Source organism: Scyliorhinus torazame, chromosome 6, assembly GCF_047496885.1.
Source record: "Scyliorhinus torazame isolate Kashiwa2021f chromosome 6, sScyTor2.1, whole genome shotgun sequence".
NCBI lineage: Eukaryota > Metazoa > Chordata > Chondrichthyes > Carcharhiniformes > Scyliorhinidae > Scyliorhinus > Scyliorhinus torazame.
Window position 1 is genome coordinate 143,065,801 of NC_092712.1, and position 20,741 is coordinate 143,086,541.

Below are 20,741 nucleotides of genomic sequence, written 5' to 3' on the forward strand. Positions count from 1 at the left end.
TGAATTACATTTTTATCCGGTTGTAGGAACATCGTGGGCGGGATTCCCCATCGGCTGGCGCCGGAATCGGGAATCGTGATTGGGCGGAGAATCAGTTTTGATACCAAAATTGCGGTGGGCGCCGATTTCTCGCCAAATCGCGATTCTCCGGTGCCTCGACAGTGGCATCAATGTGTTCCACTTCGTACATACAGTAAACACCTTTGGCATAACATTGTCGGGCCTCACCCGGTATTCCCCGGGGTATCCCCAATTCTCCGCCTCCACCATGACAAATCCCCTGCGGCGAGGTTCACTTGTGCTTTTAAAAATGATGAAACAGACACCATGGCTGCTGAGGGAGAGAGAGAGGGGGTATGGAAAGTGTCCAACATCGCCATAGTTTGCTGACAGTCGTGCCGTTGGATGGGAGGCTGCAGCCAGGGCCTAGCGGGGGGCGGCCAGGGGGTGGGCAGTGGGGTCGGGGTGGATGGACGGAGCACCATTGATGCAGGCTGTCATGAAGCTGCGTACACCGCTAACAGCCCACTGTGAACGTAGGGCCACAGGTTGTATAGGTGTCTCCTCAGCCCACTCCCCAGGTGTCCTCTGGCCCCAGCCGACACATCAGCAGGATGGATGCACTCCAGCGCAACCAGTACCATCTTGTTGGCTGGAATGAGTGTGTGTGTGTGGAGTGAAGTGTGCATATGCGGCTGCAGCTTATTAGCCTCTTGAGTCCCAATCACGGACCCGGTGAATACCGCACCGTTTCTCATTGGAATCAATTGTGTTACACATGGCGCCGGTGCTAGCCCCTCAACGGTCACTGAATCAGTCCAGTTGCGGCACCAGTTTTGCTGTTGTGGAAGACGGTGAATCAATTCCCAGTGTCAGCACTTAGTCTCAAAACGGACAATTCTGCTGCACATTTTTCAAAGAATCATGAGTGGATGATCTTTTTCTCAGCAGTTTCATGCATGCCATTGTTACAGTAGGGATTGCTGATGAGCGTGGTGTATAGTAGATGAATGGGCATGGAAGGGCCATGAGTTGGCATGGAGGGCATGTAGGGGGGCTGGGTGGGGAGCATGAGTTGGCATAAAGTTGTCATGATGTTATAAAGGGCTGTAGGACATAAGTTGTCTTGTGGGGAGCTTGGGTTAGAATTTTTGAACTGAGATTTCCGAACTCCTCAGATCAATGAGCCATGAGTCATGGAGAAGTGGACAGAAAATAGCTGTGGAACGGGAGAAGGGGTTGTCTACCCAGCAATGGAGTCAACCAGGTTGGGGGGCAGGCTACCCTCATTCTCTCCTGTGCCAACAAAAAGTGGGAGTGCTGGGAATGGAGGAAAAAAATCCCATAATCGGAACCTGCCCACCATTTTAAAGGGGCCGGAGTCGTTCAGACCCTGCAAAAATCTGGGCCTAGATCTTCCCATCTTTAAACTCTTGGCTGGGTTGTGAGTGCCTGTGTTACATACAAGGCAATGTATTTTGTTCCCATGAAGGGAATGAAGATTTTTGTTGAATGATTTTATTGAGTTTTTGGTTTACAAAACAAATATAAATATGAACAAACAGTGGGAGTTAAACAAGAGAATATAAGAAGTAAAACTAAAACTATTTACACATAGATCGGCTTCGACTATTTACATTGATACATTCAGTTTCCCCTTTTTATAATTCCTTTCTTACAGTGTTTGCAGTGGCAATTGTGGTCCCATGTGTTTATCTTCCCACCAGTTTTCCCTTTGCTTTTGTTCCCTTTGGTTCAGGTTGTTGTTGCACCTGCACCCGCCCCCTTTGTGCCTCCTGCTTCTCTTGTTGGACTTGGTTGAGTTCCATGTGTCCCTGAGCACCCCACCCCCACCTACTTACTGTGTCATGGCTACCCTCTCTTGATCTTTGGCTTCCTAGTTGTTGGCTACAAACAGGTTTTGGAACAACCGAGTGAATGGTTTCCACGTTTTGTGGAAGCCTGCTTTCGACACTCGGATGACAAATTTAATTTTCTCCAAATTTCTCCATTCGGAGAAATTCCAATAGGTTGGACGGCCAGTCTGCAGCTTTGGGTGGTGCTGCTGATCGCCAGCGGAGCAGAATTCTCCAGTGGGCGATTAAGAAGGCAAAAGCAAGGGCATTGGCCCTCCTCTCCATGAAGAGATCTGGCTGTTCTGATACCCCGAAGACTGCCACTCTCGGGCATGGCACCACACTCATCCCGACCATCTTGGATATTGCCTCAAAGAAGCTGCCCAGAACCCAACGAGTCTGGGACAAGACTAGAACATGTGGGCGTGGTTGGCCTGGCTGCCTTGGCACCGTTTACATTTGTCCTCCACCTCTGGGAAGAACCTGTTCAATCTGGTTCGGATTAAGTGGGCTCTGTGTACCTTTTAAGCTGCCTTGCGCATGTGGGGGTGGAGTTGACCCTGTGCAGTGCTTCGCTCCAGAGTCCCCACCCTATTTCAAACCCCAAGTCCTCCTCCCACTTCTCCCTTGTCTGGTCCAGTGGGGTGTTGCCTTAGCAGACGCCAGTAGATGTCCCTCCACTTCCCTTTCCCTAAGATGTCCGTGTCCAGTAGGTCATCTTGCAGTGATTGTCATGGTGTTCGCGCGTACATCCTTGTTTCCATTCGTTGGAAATTTTTGATTTGTAAATACGTGAGTTTGTTTCCCCCCGTCAGCTGGAATCTTTCTGTCAGCTCGTCAAGCATTGTTAACCTGTTGTTGGTGTAAAAGTCCCTAACCGTCAGCATCCCTCCCCCGTCCTGTCTCCACCTTTTGAAGATGGCCCCCGCATACAAACGCCATACTCAGTTTGTCCAGTGAGTTGAAAAAGATCTTGGGGATGCAGATCGGGATGGACCTAAAGAGGAAGAAGAGCCTGGGCAGTTCTTTTTGAAAATGAAAATCGCTTATTGTCACAAGTAGACTTCAAATGAAGTTACTGTGAAAAGCCCCTAGTCGCCACATTCCGGCGCCTGTTCGGGTGGCTGGTTCGCACCCTCCTTGCCAGGGAGAGTGGGAATGTGTTCCATTTCTGCAGGTCCTTTTTAACTTCCTCCATCAGGTTCCACTTGTGGATCCCTGTCCAGTTGTGACCGATTTGGATCCCCAGGTAGCGGAATTTGTGCTGGGCCTGTTTAAACGGCAGCCCCTCCAGCTCTGCCCCTCCCCTTACGGGTTCACGGGAAGATCTTGCTTTTGTTCAAGTTAAGTTTGTAGCCCGGGAACGTTCTAAACACTTTCAAGAGTGATATGATTCCTTCCATGCTGTTTCGCGGGTCAAAGATGTTGAGGAGCAGGTCATCTGCATGGAGCGAGACTCTGTGCTCTGCCTCCTCTCCATATCCTTTTTCAATTCTTTGCCGCCCTAAGCACGGTCGCTAATGGTTCGATCGCCAGGGTGAACAGCAGCAGGGATAACGGGCATCCCTGCCTTGTGCCTGCATGCAGCTGGAAGTACTGACAGCTGGTGGTATTTGTCCGTACGCTCTCCGCGGGAGCGTTGCGCAGGAGTTTCACCGAGGCGGTGAACCCTGTTCCGAGCCCGAACCGCTCCAGAACCTCTATGAGGTACTTCCGTTCAACTCTGTCGCAGGCCTTTTCAGCGTCCAGGGAAGCGATCACCTCAGGTGTTCTCTCCCCGGATGGGGTCATGATCACATTCAGCAAGCACCTGATGTTCGATCTTAGCTGTCTACCCTTGACAAAGCCCGCCTGGTCTTCTTCAACCACCTCTGGCACACAGTCCTCCAGCCTTTTGACTAGGATCTTGGCCAGTATATTTGAGTCTTCGTTTAGCAGCAAGATAGGTCTGTAGGAACCACATTCCGTTGGATCTTTGTCTTTTTTAGGTATCAGTGAGATTGAGGCTTGTGCTAGCGTAGGCGGCAGGGTGCCCCTCGGCAGCGAGTCTGTGAACAACTACCGCAGGTGCCGGGCCAGTGCTGTCGCAAATCTTTTGTAGAAGAGCATGGGATACACTCTGGTCCCGGCGCCTTCTGGTCTGCATGGATCTAATACTTTCCATGACCTCCCCCAGTTCTAACTGTGCTTCCATGCCACGTTTCCTGTCCACCCCCACGGCTGGCATGTCTGGTCCATTAAGGAACTGCTTCATCCCCGAGTACCCTGCTGGGGGCTTCCAGGTGTACAGGTGGAAGGTCTCAAACTCTTTTTGACCTTGTCCGGTTCCGCTACTAATTTGCCTCTGCTTTCCTGATCTGTGTTATTTCTCTCGTGGCTGCCTGCTTTCTCCGCAGGTGAGCCAGAAGGCTGCTGGCTTTGTCTCCTTGTTCGTACCGGGTCCCCTGTGCCTGGTGGAACTGGTGCTCAGCTTTCCTCATGGAGAGCAGGTCAAAGTCCATCTGTAGCATTTTCCTCTCCGATCGGAGCTCTACGGTCGCGGCGTTGGAGTATCACAGCTCTACTTCCAGTATTGAGTTGACTAGTGGTTACCTAGCCACCCTCTCTTCCCTATCTCTCCGTGCTTTATAAGCTACAATTTCACCCCTGATCACAGCCTTCAGCGCCTCCCAGAAGGTGGAGGGTGGGACCTCCTCGTTCTGGTTATTAGTTATACACTCGTCTCTGGCCTGTGATATTTTCTCGCAAAAATCCTTGTCAGCCAGGAGGGCCGTGTCCAATCTCTGGGCACGGCCCGTCTCCAACCTCACATCCGTGGAGCGTGGTCGGAGATTACGATTGGGGAGTATTCCACCCTTACCAGCCCTGGAAGCACTGATTTCCCGACTACAAAGAAGTCGATCGTGAACTCCTTCTCCCCTGGGTTGGTGAATCGCCATGGGTCCACCGACCCAATCTGCTCCATGAATAGGCTGAGTTCTTTCGCCATATTGAAGGTCTTTCCCATTTTGGGGTTCAACCTGTCTGTCCGTGGGTCCTGTACACAGTCAAAGTCCCCCCGCCATGAGCAGTTGGTGCGTATATATTGGGGATTTCCGATTTTGTCTTCTTTGTAAACTCCGTGTCGTCTCAGTTGGGAGCGTGCATGTTAACGAGGACTATCAGTGCCCCGTCTCGATACCACTGACCATGACATACCGTCCCCCTGGGTCCGTAAACGTCTTTGTCACTGTGAACAGCGTCCTCTTGTTTAGCAAAATGGCCACCCCCTGGCCCTCGTCCTGTAGCAGGGATGGTAGGTCTGTCTCACCCAGCCCTTCCTTACCCACAGTCGTCCCTTCTCCCTCAGGTGCATCTCTTGGAGGAAGACTATGTTGGCTTTCATGTTTTTCAGGTGGGCGAAAACTCTGGATCTTTTCACTGGGCTGTTAAGTCCCCTGACGTTCCAGATGGCTATTCTGATGGGGGGTTTTGTCCCCCCGCTCCTGTGGGATTAACCATGCTTACCTGGTGGATGCACCCCTGCACTCCGGGGTTTCCCTTTGTTAGGGGAGCGTCCAAGACGGCCACTGTTAATGCTCTCCCCATGCGGTCGGGTCCCTGCACTCTGGGGTTTCTCTTTGTCCAGGGATCTTCCTAAGTGATAGCTTGCAGCGCCATTTTGTTCCAAGTCACCACGTGTGGCTTGTTGTAGCCAGTCTAATGCCCTCCATCTTTCTTCACCTATTTCTTCCTTCAGGTGTCTTGTCTCCCCACCCTCCTGTCCTCTTTACACCCCATCCCGGAGCTAAACCCCCCCCCCCCCGCCAGGTGCCTTCCCCCTTGCAGGAAACGCGCTGCGGCCTCTTCTTCATGAATCCCAGTGCTAGTTACCTTGCTAGTGTGGTGGCCCCCTCTCGGGGGATGTTGCACTTCCTCTCATTGCATGATCTCTGGGCTCCCTGTCCGCCATTTCCCTCACCTTCCCCTATGCTTAGATCTACTTAGATCATTGATGCACGATCATTGACCACTAAAGCGAGGTTGTACTCCAACTGAAGGCTTTAATAAGCGAGATGTTTCCCCTAGCAGCTCAGGTGCAGAATGAAGGCTGCTGGGGCAGCACGGGCTCTAATACCCTGCCTAGTAGGCGGAGCTACCATACAGCTTAACAATTGGAAGCATACAATTTCTACCAATGGTGTTCCAGCATTACCAGGTACCGTAATACCTCTACTACCACATTCACCCCCTGTTAGAAAAGAGACTGGTGGGGGTGGTGGCCTGTTCCTACAAACATGGCAACGTGGTAGAATTAGTTATGGAGGTACCGTAATACCTCCGTACAGCGTTTTGTAACTCTTTACAATTCTAGTAACTATTTACAATTTATGATTTAAATTTACAATTTAAAATGAAGCAATCAGTCGATCGGGGGCCCTGGTCGTCCTCTGTGATCGTCGGAGCTTTGGTGGTGACTCCAGTGGAGGCTCGGGTATCTGTGACTCGGGGAGCGTGGCCTCGATCTCTGTGGCAGCTTCGACACCACTAGACGATGCTGGTGGGGAAAACGGTTAACCTGGGAAGGGAGTGCCTGCGGGGTGCATCGGTGGGTGGGGGGCCTAGACGGCGCCGGTGGAAGGACCGATCCTCCTGTAAGGTGCCCTGGTGGAGGGGAGGGTGGGACTGGTGGCTGGGGTGTGCGTGGGGCTCCGGCGGGCGCCAGGTCTCGTAGGGAGACCGTATCTTGTCAGCCGTCGGGGTACTCCACGTAAGTGTACTGGGGTTAGCGTGGAGAAGATGGGCCCTCTCAACGAACGGGTCCAACTTCTGCGCCCGCACGTGTTTTCGGAGCAGGATGGGTCCGGGAGCTGCCAGCCAGGTCTGGAGCGAGGTCCCAGAGGAGGACTTCCTGGGGAAGACAAGGAGACGTTCGTGTGGTGTCTGGTTGGTTGTGGTACAAAGCAGTGACCGGATGGAGTGGAGGGCATCCGGGAGGACCTCCTGCTAGCGGGAGACTGGGAGATTCCTGGACCGTAGGGCCAGTAGGACGGTCTTCCAGACCGTTCCGTTCTCCCTCTCTACCTGTCCGTTACCCCGGGGGTTGTAACTGGTCGTCCTGCTCGAGGCGATGCCCTTGCTGAGCAGGAATTAACGCAGTTCGTCGCTCATAAAGGAGGATCCCCTATCACTATGTATGTAGGCGGGGAACCCGAACAGTGCAAAGATGCTATGGAGGGCCTTGATGACGATGGTTGCGGTCATGTCGGGGCAGGGGATGGCGAATGGGAACCGGGAGTACTCGTCAATCACGTTCAGGAAGTACGTGTTGCGGTCGGTGGAGGGGAGGGGGACTTTGAAGTCCATGCCGAGGCGTTCAAAGGGACGGGAAACCTTTATCAGGTGCGCTTTCTCTGGCCGGTAGAAGTGCGGTTTGCACTCAGCGCAGATTTGGCAGTCCCTGGTGGCTGTCCTGACCTCCTCGATGGAGTAGGGCAGGTTGCGGGTCTTGATAAAGTGAAAAACGCGAGTGACCCCCAGGTGGCAGATGTCCTCGTGGAGGGCTCGGAGGTGGTCCACTTGTGCGGTGGCACATGTGCCGCGGGACAGGGCGCCAGGAGGCTCGTTTAGCTTCCCGGGACGATACAAGATCTCGTAGTTGTAGGTGGAGAGTTCGATCCTCCATCGCTAGATCTTGTTGTTTTTTTATCTTGCCCTGCTGTGCATTATCAAACATGAAATCAAGCGACCGTTGGTTAGTGAGGAAAGTGAATCTCCTGCCGGCCAGGTAATGCCTCCAATGTCGCACAGCTTCTACTATGGCATGGGCCTCCTTTCCGACTGAGGAGTGGCGGATTTCGGAAGCATGGAGGGTACGTGAGAAGAAGGCCACGGGTCTGCCCACTTGGTTGTGGGTGGCCGCCAGATCTACGTCAGACGCGTCGCTCTCAACCTGGAAGGGGAAGGACTCGTCGATGGCGTGCATCGTGGCCTTTGCAATGTCTGCTTTGATGCGGCTGAAGGCCTGTCGGGCCTCTATCGACAGGGGAAAAGCTGTGGATTGGATCAGGGGACGGGCCTTGTCCGCGTAGTTGGGGACCCACTGGGCGTAGTAGCTAAAAAATCCTAGGCAGCGCCTTCAGGGCCTTGGAGCAGTGAGGGAGGGGGAACTCCATAAGGAGGCGCATGCGCTCAGGGTCGGGGCCTATAACTCCATTTCGCATTACGTAGCCGAGGACGGCTAGGCGGTCGGTGCTAAACACGCATTTATCCTTGTTATATGTAAGGTTAAGGATCTTTGCGGTCTGGAGGAATTTTCGGAGGCTGGTGTCGTGGTCCTGCTGGTCGTGGCCGCAGATGGTGATATTATCGCGATAGGGGAATGTTGCCCGTAAACCGTACCGGTCAACCATTCGTTCCATCTCGCGCTGGAAGACCGAGACCCCGTTGGTGACACCGAAGGGAACCCTCAAGAAGTGATAGAGCCACCCATCTGCCTCGAAGGCAGTGTATTTGCGGTCACTAGTGCGGATGGGGAGCTGGTGGTAGGCGGACCTAAGATCCACCGTGGAGAAGACCTTGTAATGCGCGATCCTGTTTACCAGGTCGGAAATGCGGGGGAGATGGTACGCGTCCAGCTTCGTAAACCTGTTGATGGTCTGACTGTAGTCGATGACCATCCTATGTTTCTCTCCGGTCTTTACCACCACTACTTGAGCTCTCCAGGGACTGTTGCTGGCTTCAATGACTCCTTCCCTCAGTGGCCTTTGGACCCCTGACCTAATAAAGATCCGGTCCTGGGCACTGTACCGTCTGCTCCTGGTGGCGACGGGTTTGCAATCAGGGAAGGCGGGTCGACCTTAAGGGTCGCGAGGCCGCAGACAGTGAGGGATGGTATAGGGCCGCCGAATTTGAAAGTTAGACTTTGGAGATTACACTGGAAGTCTAAACCTAGGAGTGTGGCCACGCAGAGGTGGGGAAGGTCGTAGAGCCGGTAATTTTTAAACTCCCTTCCCTGGACTGTGAGGTTTGCTACACAAAACCCCTTTATCTCTACTGAGTGGGAACCAGAGGCAGGGAGATTTTTTGATTAATGGGGTGGACGAGGAGAGAATAGCGCCTTACCGTGTTGGGGCGTATGAAGCTCTCCGTGCTCCGAGAGTCGATTAGGCAGGACGTTTCGTGCCCGTTGATAAATACAGTCGTTGGAGCAGTTGAGAGTGTTCGAGGCCGGGACTGATCCAGAGTCACCGAGGCTAATCGCAGCAGTTGAGTGTTCTCTTCGGGCAGTGTGTGGTCAGCCGAGCTAGGGTCCTGGGGGTCCATCCAAGGTGGCGGCTCCCATTGGTCGCACATGGTTGGGGGTGCACAAAATGGCGGCGCTCATCCATCTAATGTGGCGTCCACGGGACAAGATGGCGGCGCCCGGGGGCCGCACGTGGCCCTGGAGTAGGAAGATGGCGGCGACTGCTGGCTGCATGGGGACCGTGGAGAGGTTTGTGGTGGCGGTCCGCTTTCGCCGCCGTAGACCGCGGCAACCGCACGGGCCTGGCATACCACCATGAAATGGCCCTTTTTACCGCATCCCTTGCAGGTGGATGCGCGGGCCGGGCAGCGCTGGCGGGGTTGCTTGGCCTGCCCGCAAAAGTAGCAGCGGGGCCCCCCTGTGGTTGCCAGGCTGCCTTGCAGCACAAGCTTGTGGGGGGAGGGGGGATGTCTCGGGGTCGGCTGCGGAGGGGTTCCACGCTGCCCAGGGGGCTGCCGCGCGGTCGGGAACGTAAGCGCGGGCGTTTCTGGAGGCCATATCTAGGGAGCCTGCAAGGGCCCGTGCCTCCTTGAGACCTAGAGTGTCTTTTTCCAGCAATCGCTGGCGGATTTGGGAGGACGGCATACCTGCCACGAAAGCGTCCTGGACCAAGGGTTCAGTGTGTTCGCTCGCCGAAACTTGCAGGCAGCTGCAGTTTCTCCCCAACACCAGGAGTGCACGGTAGAATTCTTCCAGCGATTCCCCAGGGATTTGTCTCCTCGTTGCTAGCAGATGTCGGGCATAGACCTGGTTTACCGGGCGAACATAATGTCCTTTTAGCAGCTCTATTGCTGCATCGAAGTCTTCCGCTTCCTCGATGAGGGTGTAAATCTCCGGGCTCACCCACGAGTGCAGGACTTGCATTTTCTGTTCTCCCGTGGGTGTGTTTTCGGCCGTCCCGCGATATCCTTTAAAACACGCCAGCCCGTGCTTGAAGATTGCTGCTGAGTTCGCCGCATGCGGGCTGAGTTGCAGACACTCTGGCTTGATTCGGAGCTCCATCCTTTTAAATCTAGCTTATTAAATTGATGCATGATCAATGACCATTAAGCGAGGTTGTAGTCCAACTGAAGGCTTTAATAAGCTAGATGTTTCCCCCTGCAGCTCAGGTACAGAATGAAGGCTGCTGGGGCGGCACGGGCTCTTATACCCCGCCTAGCAGGGCCGAGCTACCATACAGCTTGACCAATAGGGAGCATACAATTTTTACCAATGGTGTTCCAGCATTACCAGGTACCGTAATACCTCTACTACCACAATCATCCTTCCCTCTTTTAACCCTCTCGTCTCCAAAACGAGGCAGTGTTCTCCCGCATAAAGCGGTCGCTGTGACGATCATCTACTGTTAGCTGCACAGACTGTAAAAGGGAGAGAGCTATTTTTATTAAAACATTTTGTTATAAGACTCATTCTGCGGGCTCTTCATCACTGCCCCTAACATTTCAACAGGCCGTTCTCTTGACGACTGTGTCAGCGTCGCAGGGACCGTGAAAAAGTGCTCCATGCCTTGATATGTGACCCAGAGCTTGGCTGGGTACAGTATTCCGAATCTAATGCCGTTTCTGTACAGCGCGGCCTTCACTTTGTTAAATTCGGCCCTGTGCTTGGCCCCAATATCCTGGTAGATCCGTATCTTGTGACCTTCCCAGCTGCAGTTTTTGGACTGCCTGGTCCAGCACAGGATTCTTCCCGGTCCGTGTACCGGTGCATCTTTATAATTATCACCCTCGGCTGTTCCCCGGTTTGGGGCTTTGGTCGGAGCGACCGGTGGGCTCTGTTTATTTTTGGTGGGTTGGGGAAGCTTTCCCTTCCCACCAGGTTACCCAACATTCAGCCCACATAGTTTGGGAAGTTCTTACCTTTGATCCCCTCCGACAGGCCCATGATTCGTAGGTTCTGCTGCTTCGACCGGTTCTCGTGATCCTCAGCCTGTCCTCTCAGGCTGCCTTGTGTCGCGACCAGCCTTGCCATCTCCTTTTCCAGGGTGACGATCCGGTCGCTCTGGTCCGTGGCAGCCCTCTCCAGATATTTAATTGTTTTCTCCTGGGCTTCCAGTCGCTTTTCGGCTTTGTCCAGATCCACCTGCATGGTTGCCAGAGGTTCGGTCACCACACCCTTCACTGCAGCTTATAGGTCCGACATTGGTTCTTCCCAGTGTTGCTTCAACTCTCTTGAAAGGACCATCCTCCATCCATCCCCTGGTGTGGGGGTCTTCTCGTGCGGCGGGTCGGTTCCTCTTGCTCTGGTGAAGTCCGAGTGTCGTCGCCTCGTGCACTGGTCGGCTCAGCCAATTGCTGTTTGTCCAGGCTCTTCCCACTCCTGGTCTCCACTCATCGTCTGGACTGGCTGTTGTTCGGCATCTTTCCTTGTTTCTTCGTTTTGTTCGTGGTGTGGGGGTAATTTGTATCGTTTGCAGGCATTTTTCGAGCAAAAAGTGCTTATTTTTCAGGTTTGTGGGAAGAGAGCCACCTGATGTGCGACTTCTCAGCGCATCCCCATCACCGGAAGTCGGGATCAAGATAATTAACATTGGTAGTTTATTAGTCTGACATACACTTGGAGACTTGCCGAATACAGAGAGGACTAGACAGAGTGAAGGTGGAGAGGATGTATCCACTAGTAGGGGAAACTAGAATCTGAGGGCACAGCATCAGACTGAAGGGATGATCCTTTAAAACAGAGATGAGGAGGAATTTCTTCAGCCTGAGGGTCATGAATCTGTGGAACTCATTGCTGCAGAAGACTGTGGAGGCCAAGTCACAGAGTGTATTGATTAATAAAGGGATCAGGGGTTATGGGGAGAAGGCAGGAGAATGGGAGTGCGAAATATATCGGCCATGATTGAATGGTGGAGCAGACCCGATGGGCAGAATGGCTTAATTCTGCTGCTATGTCTTATGGTCTTATGGCTATTCTGTCCCCTTTCAGTCATTATGAAGGGAGTAAATATAATGCTTAAAAAAGGACAAAGCTTATACTTAAGACGATTGCACAATTTACGTAAAATGTCACTTCAAATTATCGAAGGCTCTTTGTGCGGATTCAAACACTTGTGTGCATTGTCTGACTGTTGAATGCAAAATATTACGAACATCTGTATGTATAAAAATTGTTCCAATACATTACTGGACATTTGGAAACCTTTCTTTGTTTACAGACCTTTTAACTGAAGTAAATAATGAATTGATTAAGTCAACATTTAATTGACATTTGTTCTTACAGAGTTGAGTCAAAGTACTTTAAGTATCACTGGTATGAATGATAAGGAGGAAAAAGGGCTGTTGGGCTTCTTCAAACTTGGCAAAAAGAAAACAAAAGTAAGTGTGAAGTTTTTCAAGTCTACCACTCCTTGTGTCAGAAAAATGTTATTGGGCTTTTGTCCTTCCTTGAATATATTTATTGTACAGTTGATTTTGTTTGAGTGCCCGCTGTTGTGCTTTCATCCTCGTCAGATAATATTATGCTGGTAAGTATGAAGTAACCGTAACACAATGACGATAGTTCATATTGAGAATTATTCAAGGTGACCATCTGTCAATAAAGTCACAATAATTGCTACTGTAATTTGATGATCATTTTAATCATTTGAAGGGAGCTCCAAAGGCAATATTATCTCTTTCTGTGGCATAATCAGAATACGACCGGGCAGCAGGAGTAATCTCAAATTTATTTTCTTCACAAACTGCATCCTTTATCTTTCCTCCCTTGTGCAACTAACCACATGTGTGATAGCAGGTCTGAGCAGCTTATGGACTTCTTCTGTAAAGCCATTCCCTCTCTCATCGCCCCACAACAGTTACATTTCTAGCCCTCAGGAACTTCCGATTATTGAACCCTGGCAGCATAGAATAGAATCCCTACAGTGCAGAAGGAGCCTCTTCAGCCTATCAAGTCTGTACCGACCCGCCGAAGGAGTACCCCACCCAGGCTCCTGTCCGCATCCTTGCCCTGTAAACCCTCCTACTCTTTGGACACGAAGGGGCAATTTAGCATGGCCAGTCTATCTAACCTGCACATCTATGGACTGTGGGAGGAAATCAGAACACCCGGAGGAAACCCACATGGACAAGGGAGGAACGTGCAAACTCCACACAGTCATCAAAGGCCGGAATTGAACCCGGGTCCCTGGTGCTGTGAGGCAGCAGTGCTAACCACTGTGCCATCATGTCGCCCCTGCCTGCAACACTTTCTAACTACTGAGTTGCTTCTCCTTAGGGTAACTCTTGTTAACCATTCACTTCTTCAGGTGTTCTTTCTCTCTTTAAAACTGCTGTGATCACACACTCCATTAAAATATTTTTTTGAAATTCAGCGTACCCAATTCATTTTTTCCAATTAAGGGGCAATTTAGAGTGGCCAGTCCACCTAGCCCACACATCTTTGGGTTGTGGGGCGAAACCCACGCAAACACAGGGAGAATGTGCAAACTCCACATGGACAATGACCCAGAGCCGGCATCGAACCTGGGACCTCGGCGTCGTGAGGCTGCTGTCCTACCCACTGCGCCACCGTGCTGCCCTTCACTCTCCATTAAAATATGACCCTCAACCCTTCCTTCTGTTAAAATACCGCTTCATCCTTATTCTCCCCTTCCTCTCTAAGGTTTTTGAATGCACCATTATTGTCTGATTCCCTGGGCGAAATTCTCCCCAAACGGCGCGATGTCCGCCGACTGGCGCCCAAAACGGCGCCAATCAGACGGGCATCGCGCCGCCCCAAAGGTGCGGAATGCTCCGCCAATGCTCCAACATTGTGGGGCTAGGCCGGTGCCGGAGGGATTTCCGCCCCCCCAGCTGGCGGAAACGGCGTTTGTTGCCCCGCCAGCTGGCGCGGAAATGACATGTCGGGGTGGCGCATGCGCGGGATCGTCAGCGGCCGCTGACAGTTTCCCGCGCATGCGCAGTGGGGAGAGTCTCTTCCGCCTCCGCCATGGTGGAGACCGTGGCGGAGGCGGAAGGGAAAGAGTGCCCCCACGGCACAGGCCCGCCCGCGGATCGGTGGGCCCCGATCGCGGGCCAGGCCACCGTGGGGGCACCCCCCGGGGTCAGATCGCCCCGCGCCCCCCCGAGGACCCCGGAGCCCGCCCACGCCGCCTTGTCCCGCCGGTAAATAGGTACTCTAATTTACGCCGGCAGGACAGGCAATTTCTCGGCGGGACTTCGGCCCATCCGGGCCGGAGACTCGAGCGGGGAGGCCCGCCAACCGGCGCGGCCCGATTCCCGCCCCCGGCGAATATCCGGTACCGGAGACTTCGGCAACCGGCAGGGGCGGGATTCACGGCGGCCAACGGCCATTCTCCAACCCGCTGGGGGGTCGGAGAATGACGCCCCCTGTCTTCCACAGTCTGTTTACGTTCCATCAGTCTGGTTTCCATCCTACATCAAGACTGCTTTGGTCATTAGAGAAATCAGTGTTATCTGCCTGTGGCATGCTCTCCTTCATTATTCTTTCCAGTTTCCCCACAGCTTCTGATATGTTTGATTTATTCTGTCTTGTATTCCTCTCCATGGCATCATATAATCAAGACTTAATTCCTTCCAAGAAAATGTAATCTGTTCAATTCCAGCAGTTCAAGGAGGTGGCTCACCACCACCTTCTCAAAAACAGATAGATTTGGACGATAAGTCCCAGCCTTGCCAGCGATGCACACAGCTTTTGAACAATTTTGTAGAAGTATCCCTATTTCAGTGACTTCCCTCCCATGCTTGAATGGTCACCTGGCATGTAGGCTCTAACCTCATCCCTCTCCTGTTGCTTATCTATTTGTTTGTCTTTGGGGAAATCATCTCAACATCTGTGTGTACATCTGTATATGTGTTATCTCCTCCCCACAACACTTGACTGTTCAGCTCCGTATGGAGAAGTTGGACTTTTCTTCTGTTCGAGAGTGAAATTATCCGGTTTCACTCCAACTAAAAACTTTGGTACCATGATTAACAACAATTTGCAATTATACAGCAACTTTAACATAACATCTCAAAGCACTTAATAAGACCAAGATCAATAAAAGCTTGGTCAAGGTCAATTTGTTTTTTTTTGGGGGGGGACCTGAAGTTATTTACTGAGAAAATTAGGCCTTTGCTCTCTGGAGCATGGGAAATTGAGAGGTGCTCTCACTGAAACATCCCAAAAGGGTTGGCAGGGTAGACACTGAGATATTATTTCCTCTGGCTGGGGAATCGAGGACACTGGGCATATCCTCAGGATAAGGGATCAATCATTTGAAACTGAGGTGGGAAGAAATCTCGACAGAGAGGGTTGTGAATCTCTGGAACTCCCCATGCCAGAGAATTGTAGATGGTTCCATCATTGAATGTGTCAAGGCTGGGATTGATAGATTTTTGATCTTGAAATTGAGGGCAGAAATGTGGAGTTGAGGCAGAAGATCAGCCGTGATTGTATTGAATGCTGGAGCAAGCTCCAGGGGCCTTATGGTCTGCTCGTGTTCTTCGTATGCCCTTATCAATGTCAGCAAGGACAGGAGTGGTGGATGAGTAGGGCAGAGTAGGGTTAGAAGAGGCTTTTACCCACCCGAAGTTTACAAATGATGAAAATGGGAACCTGGCAGTGGAACATTGAAGTAGTGGAGTCTGAAGATCACAAAGGCAGTGTGGTAGTCACCACTGTTGTATTATATTGTATATACTGCACTGCATACGAGGGTATTACGGTAAGGCCCCTGTACTACAGGTACGAGGGTAGATCCCTGCCTGCTGGCTCCACGCAGTAGGCCGAGTATAAATATGTGTGCTCTCCGAACTGCAGCCATTTCAGCAGCAGCTGTAGGAGGCCACACATCTCTGTGTAATAAAGCCTCGATTACGCTCTACTCTCGTCTCGTCGTAATTGATAGTGCATCAATTTATTACACAGATTTTACAAAGATGGATCTCCGCATCAAGCCGGATCGCCTGCAGCTGCATCCTCAAGCAGACAACGCCAAAAAGGACTTTGCACATTGGCTAGCTTGCTTTGAAGCATACATCGGATCTGCGACAGACCCAATCCCAGAAGCACAGAAGCTCCAGATTCTGTACACGCGGCAGAGCTCCGATGTCTTTCCCCTCATCCAGGACCCGTCTACCTATGCAGAGGCAATGGCGCTACTGAAGGAGAACTATGCTCAGCAGACCAACAAGACCTACGCCAGGCACCTCCTGTCCACACGGCACCAACTTCCCGGTGAGTCTGTGGAAGATTTCTGGCGTGCCCTGCTCGCCCTGGTGAGAGACTGTGATTGCCAGGCCGTTTCGACCGCTGAACATTCTAACTTGCTAATGAGAGACGCGTTCGTTACGGGCATAGGGTCGGCCTACATCGCCAGCGCCTCTTAGAAGGGGCTACGCTTGACCTCGTGGCGACCAAGAAACTAGCGCTCTCTCTCACAGTCGCCTCACGCAACCTACAGACGTATGCCCCCGACTCCACGGCTCACCCCTCCTGGGCATCGTGGCCCTGCCAGCGGCCACCCCATCGTGGACCCCATCAGCGACCGCCCCCAGCCAACGTCACGCCTGCGCCGCGCGGCAGGCAACCAACCCCGGGGGACCCAAGTGCTACTTCTGCGGACAGACAAAACACGCCCGGCAGCGCTGCCCGGCGCGGAACACCCTCTGCAAGGCCTGCGGCTGCAGTGTGCCAAGCCCGCTCAATCGCCGCTATTGTCCCTGCACCCCCCGCGTGTGGCCAGTGGGTGCCGCCATCTTCCTCACCTCCGACCACGTGCGGCCCGTGGGCGCTGTCATCTTGCTTGTCTCACAACCAATGGGCGGAGCCATCTTGCCTGCCCCAGGACAGGTGTGGCCCGAGGGCGCCGCCATCTTGCCTGCCTCAGGACACGTGCGGCCCACTGGCGCCGCCATCTTCCCTGCCTCATGACCCCTGCCCATTAGGCACCTCATCGGGCCGCTCATCGCCTGCAACCGCCTACAACCAGCTGCGTCTTGCCTCCATCACGATCGACCAGTCCCGACCGCACAACCTCGCGACCACGTCGACAAAGGTGAAGGTCAACGGGCATGAGATATCCTCCCTCCTGGACTCCGGGAGCACTGAGAACTTCATCCACCCCGATATGGTAAGGTGCTGCTCCCTCGCGGTACACCCCATTAACCAAAGAATCTCCCTGACAATCCGGGGGTACTGCATCGCCACCCTTGCAATCCAGGGCGTAGAGTTCAGCGGCTTCCGGCTCTACATCCTCCCCAACCTCTGCGCTGCCTTGCTACTCAGCCTGGACTTCCAGTGCAATCTCCAGAGCCTAACTCTGAAATTTGGCGGGCCCCTACCGCCCCTTACTGTATGTGGCCTCACAACCCTTAAGGTCGACCCGCCTTCTCTGTTTGCAAACCTCACCCCGGATTGCAAACCCGTCGCCACCAGGAGCAGACGATACAGCGCCCAGGACAGGACCTTCATCAGGTCTGAGGTCCAGCAGCTGCTGCGGGAAGGTATCATCGAGGCCAGCAACAGCCCCTGGAGAGCCCAAGTGGTAGTGGTGAAAACGGGGGAGAAAACAGGATGGTCGTTGACTACAGTCAGACCATCAATCGGTACACGCAGCTCGACACGTACCCCCTCCCACGCATATCTGATATGGTCAATCAGATTACACAGTACCGGGTCTTCTCGACAGTGGACCTGAAATCTGCCTACCACCAGCTCCCCATTCGCAAGGCGGACCGCCCGTACACCGCGTTTGTAGCGGGCGGCCGCCTTTATCATTTCCTTAGGGTTCCCTTCGGCGGCACTCACGGAGTCAAGGTCTTCCAATGGAGATGGACCGAATAGTTGACCGGTACAGACTGCGGGCCACTTTCCCGTACCTGGATAACGTCACCATCTGCGGCCACGACCAGCAGGACCACGATGCTAACCTTTCCAAATTTCTCCACACCGCCAAACTCCTCAACCTAACTTACAACAAAGAGAAGTGCGTGTTCAGCATGAACCGATTAGCCATCCTCGGCTATGTGGTTCAGAATGGAGTTCTAGGGCCCGACCCTGATCGCATGCGCCCCCTCATGGATCTCCCCCTTCCCCACTGCCCCAAGGCCCACAAACGATGCCTGGGGTTCTTTTCGTACTATGCCCCGTGGGTCCCTAACTATGCGGACAAGCCTGCCCACTCATCCACTCCACCGGTTTCCCACTGACGGGCGAGGCTCACCCGGCCTTCAACCATATCAAGGCCGACACCGCCAAGGCCGCAATGCATGCGGTCGACGAGACGCTCCCCTTCCAAGTCGAGAGCGATGCATCAGACGTCGCTCTGGCCGCCATCCTCAACCAGGCAGGCAGGCCCATGGCATTCTTTTCCCGCACCCTCCATGCCTCCAAAATTCGGTACTCCTCTGTCGAAAAGGAGGCCCAAACTATCGGTGAAGCTGTGCGGCACGGGAGGCATTACCTGGTCGGCAGGAGATTCACTCTCCTCACAGACCAACGGTCGGTTGCCTTCATGTTTAACAACACACAGCGGGGTAAGATCAAATATGATAAGATCTTGCGGTGGAGGATCGAGCTCTCCACCTTTAATTACGAGATTTTGTATCACCCCGGTAAGCTCAACGAGCCCCCCGATGCCCTGTCCTGAGGTACATGTGCCAACGCACAAGTGGACCGACTCCGGACCCTGCACGACGATCTCTGTCACACAGGGGTCACCCGCTTTTATCACTTCATTAAGGCCCGCAATCTGCCCTACCCCATCGAGGAAGTCAGGGCTGTCACCAGAGACTGCCAGGTCTGCGCGGAGTGTAAACCGCACTTCTACCGGCCAGAACCGTGCATGCCTGGTGAAGGCCTCCCGCCCCTTTGAATGCCTCAGCGCGGACTTCAAAGGGCCCCTCCCGTCCACCGACCACAACATGTATTTTCTCAATGTGGTCGACGAATATTCCAGATTCCCCTTCGCCATCCCATGCCCCGATATGACGTCTCCCACTGTCATCAAAGCCCTCAACACCATCTTTGCTCTGTTCAGTTTCCCCGCCTACGCCCACAGTGACCGGGGATCCTCATTTATGAGCGATGAGCTGCGCCAGTACCTGCTCAACAGCAGCATTGCCTCGAGCAGGACGACCAGCTACAACCCCCGGGGAAACGGGCAGGTGGAGCGGGAGAATGGGACGGTCTGGAAGGCCGTCCAGCTGGCCCTACGGTCCAGAAATCTCCAGGCCTCCCGCTGGCAGGAGGTCCTCCCCGACGTACTTCACTCCATTCGAGCGCTCCTGTGCAAGGCGACTAATGAAACCCCCCATGAACGTCTCTTGGCCTTCCCCAGGAAGTCCACCTCCGGGGTCTCGCTCCCAACGTGGCTGGCAGCGCCAGGACCCGTTCTCCTCCGCAAGCATGTCGCGGCTCCACAATGCGGACCCGTTGGTTGAGAGGGTACAGCTACTCCACACAAACCCACAGTACGCCTACGTAGCGTACCCTTATGCCTGCCAAGACACAGTCTCCCTCAGGGACCTGGCACCAGCTGGGTCCCCACACACACCCCCTCTGCCCCGGCGCTACCCTCCCTTCCCCCAGCGCACCCCACCACAGCCCCCGCTCCAGGTCAATCCGTCCTCCCCTTGGTCCCACCCGGAGATGAAGAGGATATCGACACGCTCCCGGAGTCGCCGACGACCGAGCTGACTCGCCACCAGCACTGCGGCGCTCTCAACGACGCATCAAGGCGCCCGAAAGTCTAAATTTGTAACCTTCCCTGAAATTGTAATGACAAACTGTATGTAAATAGTTTTCCACCACCCCCGCTGGACTTATTTTTAACAGGGGGTGAATGTGGTAGTCACCACTGTTGTATTATGAGCGATGAGCTGCGCCAGTACCTGCTCAACAGGGGCTGGTTTAGCACACTGGGCTAAATTGCTGGCTTTTAAAGCAGACCAAGGCAGGCCAGCAGCACGGTTTGATTCCCGTAACAGCCTCCCCGAATAGGCACCAGAATGTGGCGACTAGGGGCTTTTCACAGTTACTTCATTTGAAGCCTACTTGTGACAATAAGCGATTTTCATTTCATTTAATTTCATTATATTGTGTATACTGCACTGCATACGAGGTTATTATGGTAAGGCCCCCGTAGATCCCTGCCTGCTGGCTCCGCCTAGTAGGCGGAGTATAAATATGTGTGCTCTCTGAACTGCAGCCATTTCGGCAGCAGCTGTAGGAGGCCACACATCTCTGTGTAATAAAGCCTCGATTACTCTCTACTCTCGTCTCGTCGTAATTGATGGTGCATCAGGCAGGGATGACATTTCAACCGAGACTAGCAGAAGAAGGGGCAGAGAGCAGGATAAGAGGCAGTTTTTGTGGTAGAGTGGAAATGGAGTCAGATGTTTGGCCTGGAGTAGTCCTAGATCATGAACAGGGGAATAGAATCCTTTTTTTTAAAAAAAATTTCTTGGATTTTGACATTGGACAATTTGTTTACTGTTGACATATTTCTAGCTTGAACGTTAAGTTACGGGTATTGTATTTTACAGAAAGCAATCCAATTTATACAGAAAAAGAACCAAAAGAGATACATGTTACAGGACAACAAGGAAATTTAACAATAGCGTTACTGAAAAAGAAGAAGAAAGTTAAATCAG

At 53.0% G+C, this 20,741-nt stretch overlaps 1 protein-coding gene across 2 annotated transcripts in view; it reads left to right on the forward strand.

The window, feature by feature from the left end:
* Positions 1 to 20,741, forward strand: part of cobl (cordon-bleu WH2 repeat protein) — a 685,350-nt gene that overhangs the window by 349,960 nt on the left and 314,649 nt on the right. For both annotated transcript variants that reach the window (XM_072508841.1, XM_072508842.1), the window contains exon 6: positions 12,364 to 12,458. In XM_072508841.1, the coding sequence (XP_072364942.1) occupies positions 12,364 to 12,458 (95 nt within the window). The remainder of the gene's footprint in view (positions 1 to 12,363; positions 12,459 to 20,741) is intronic.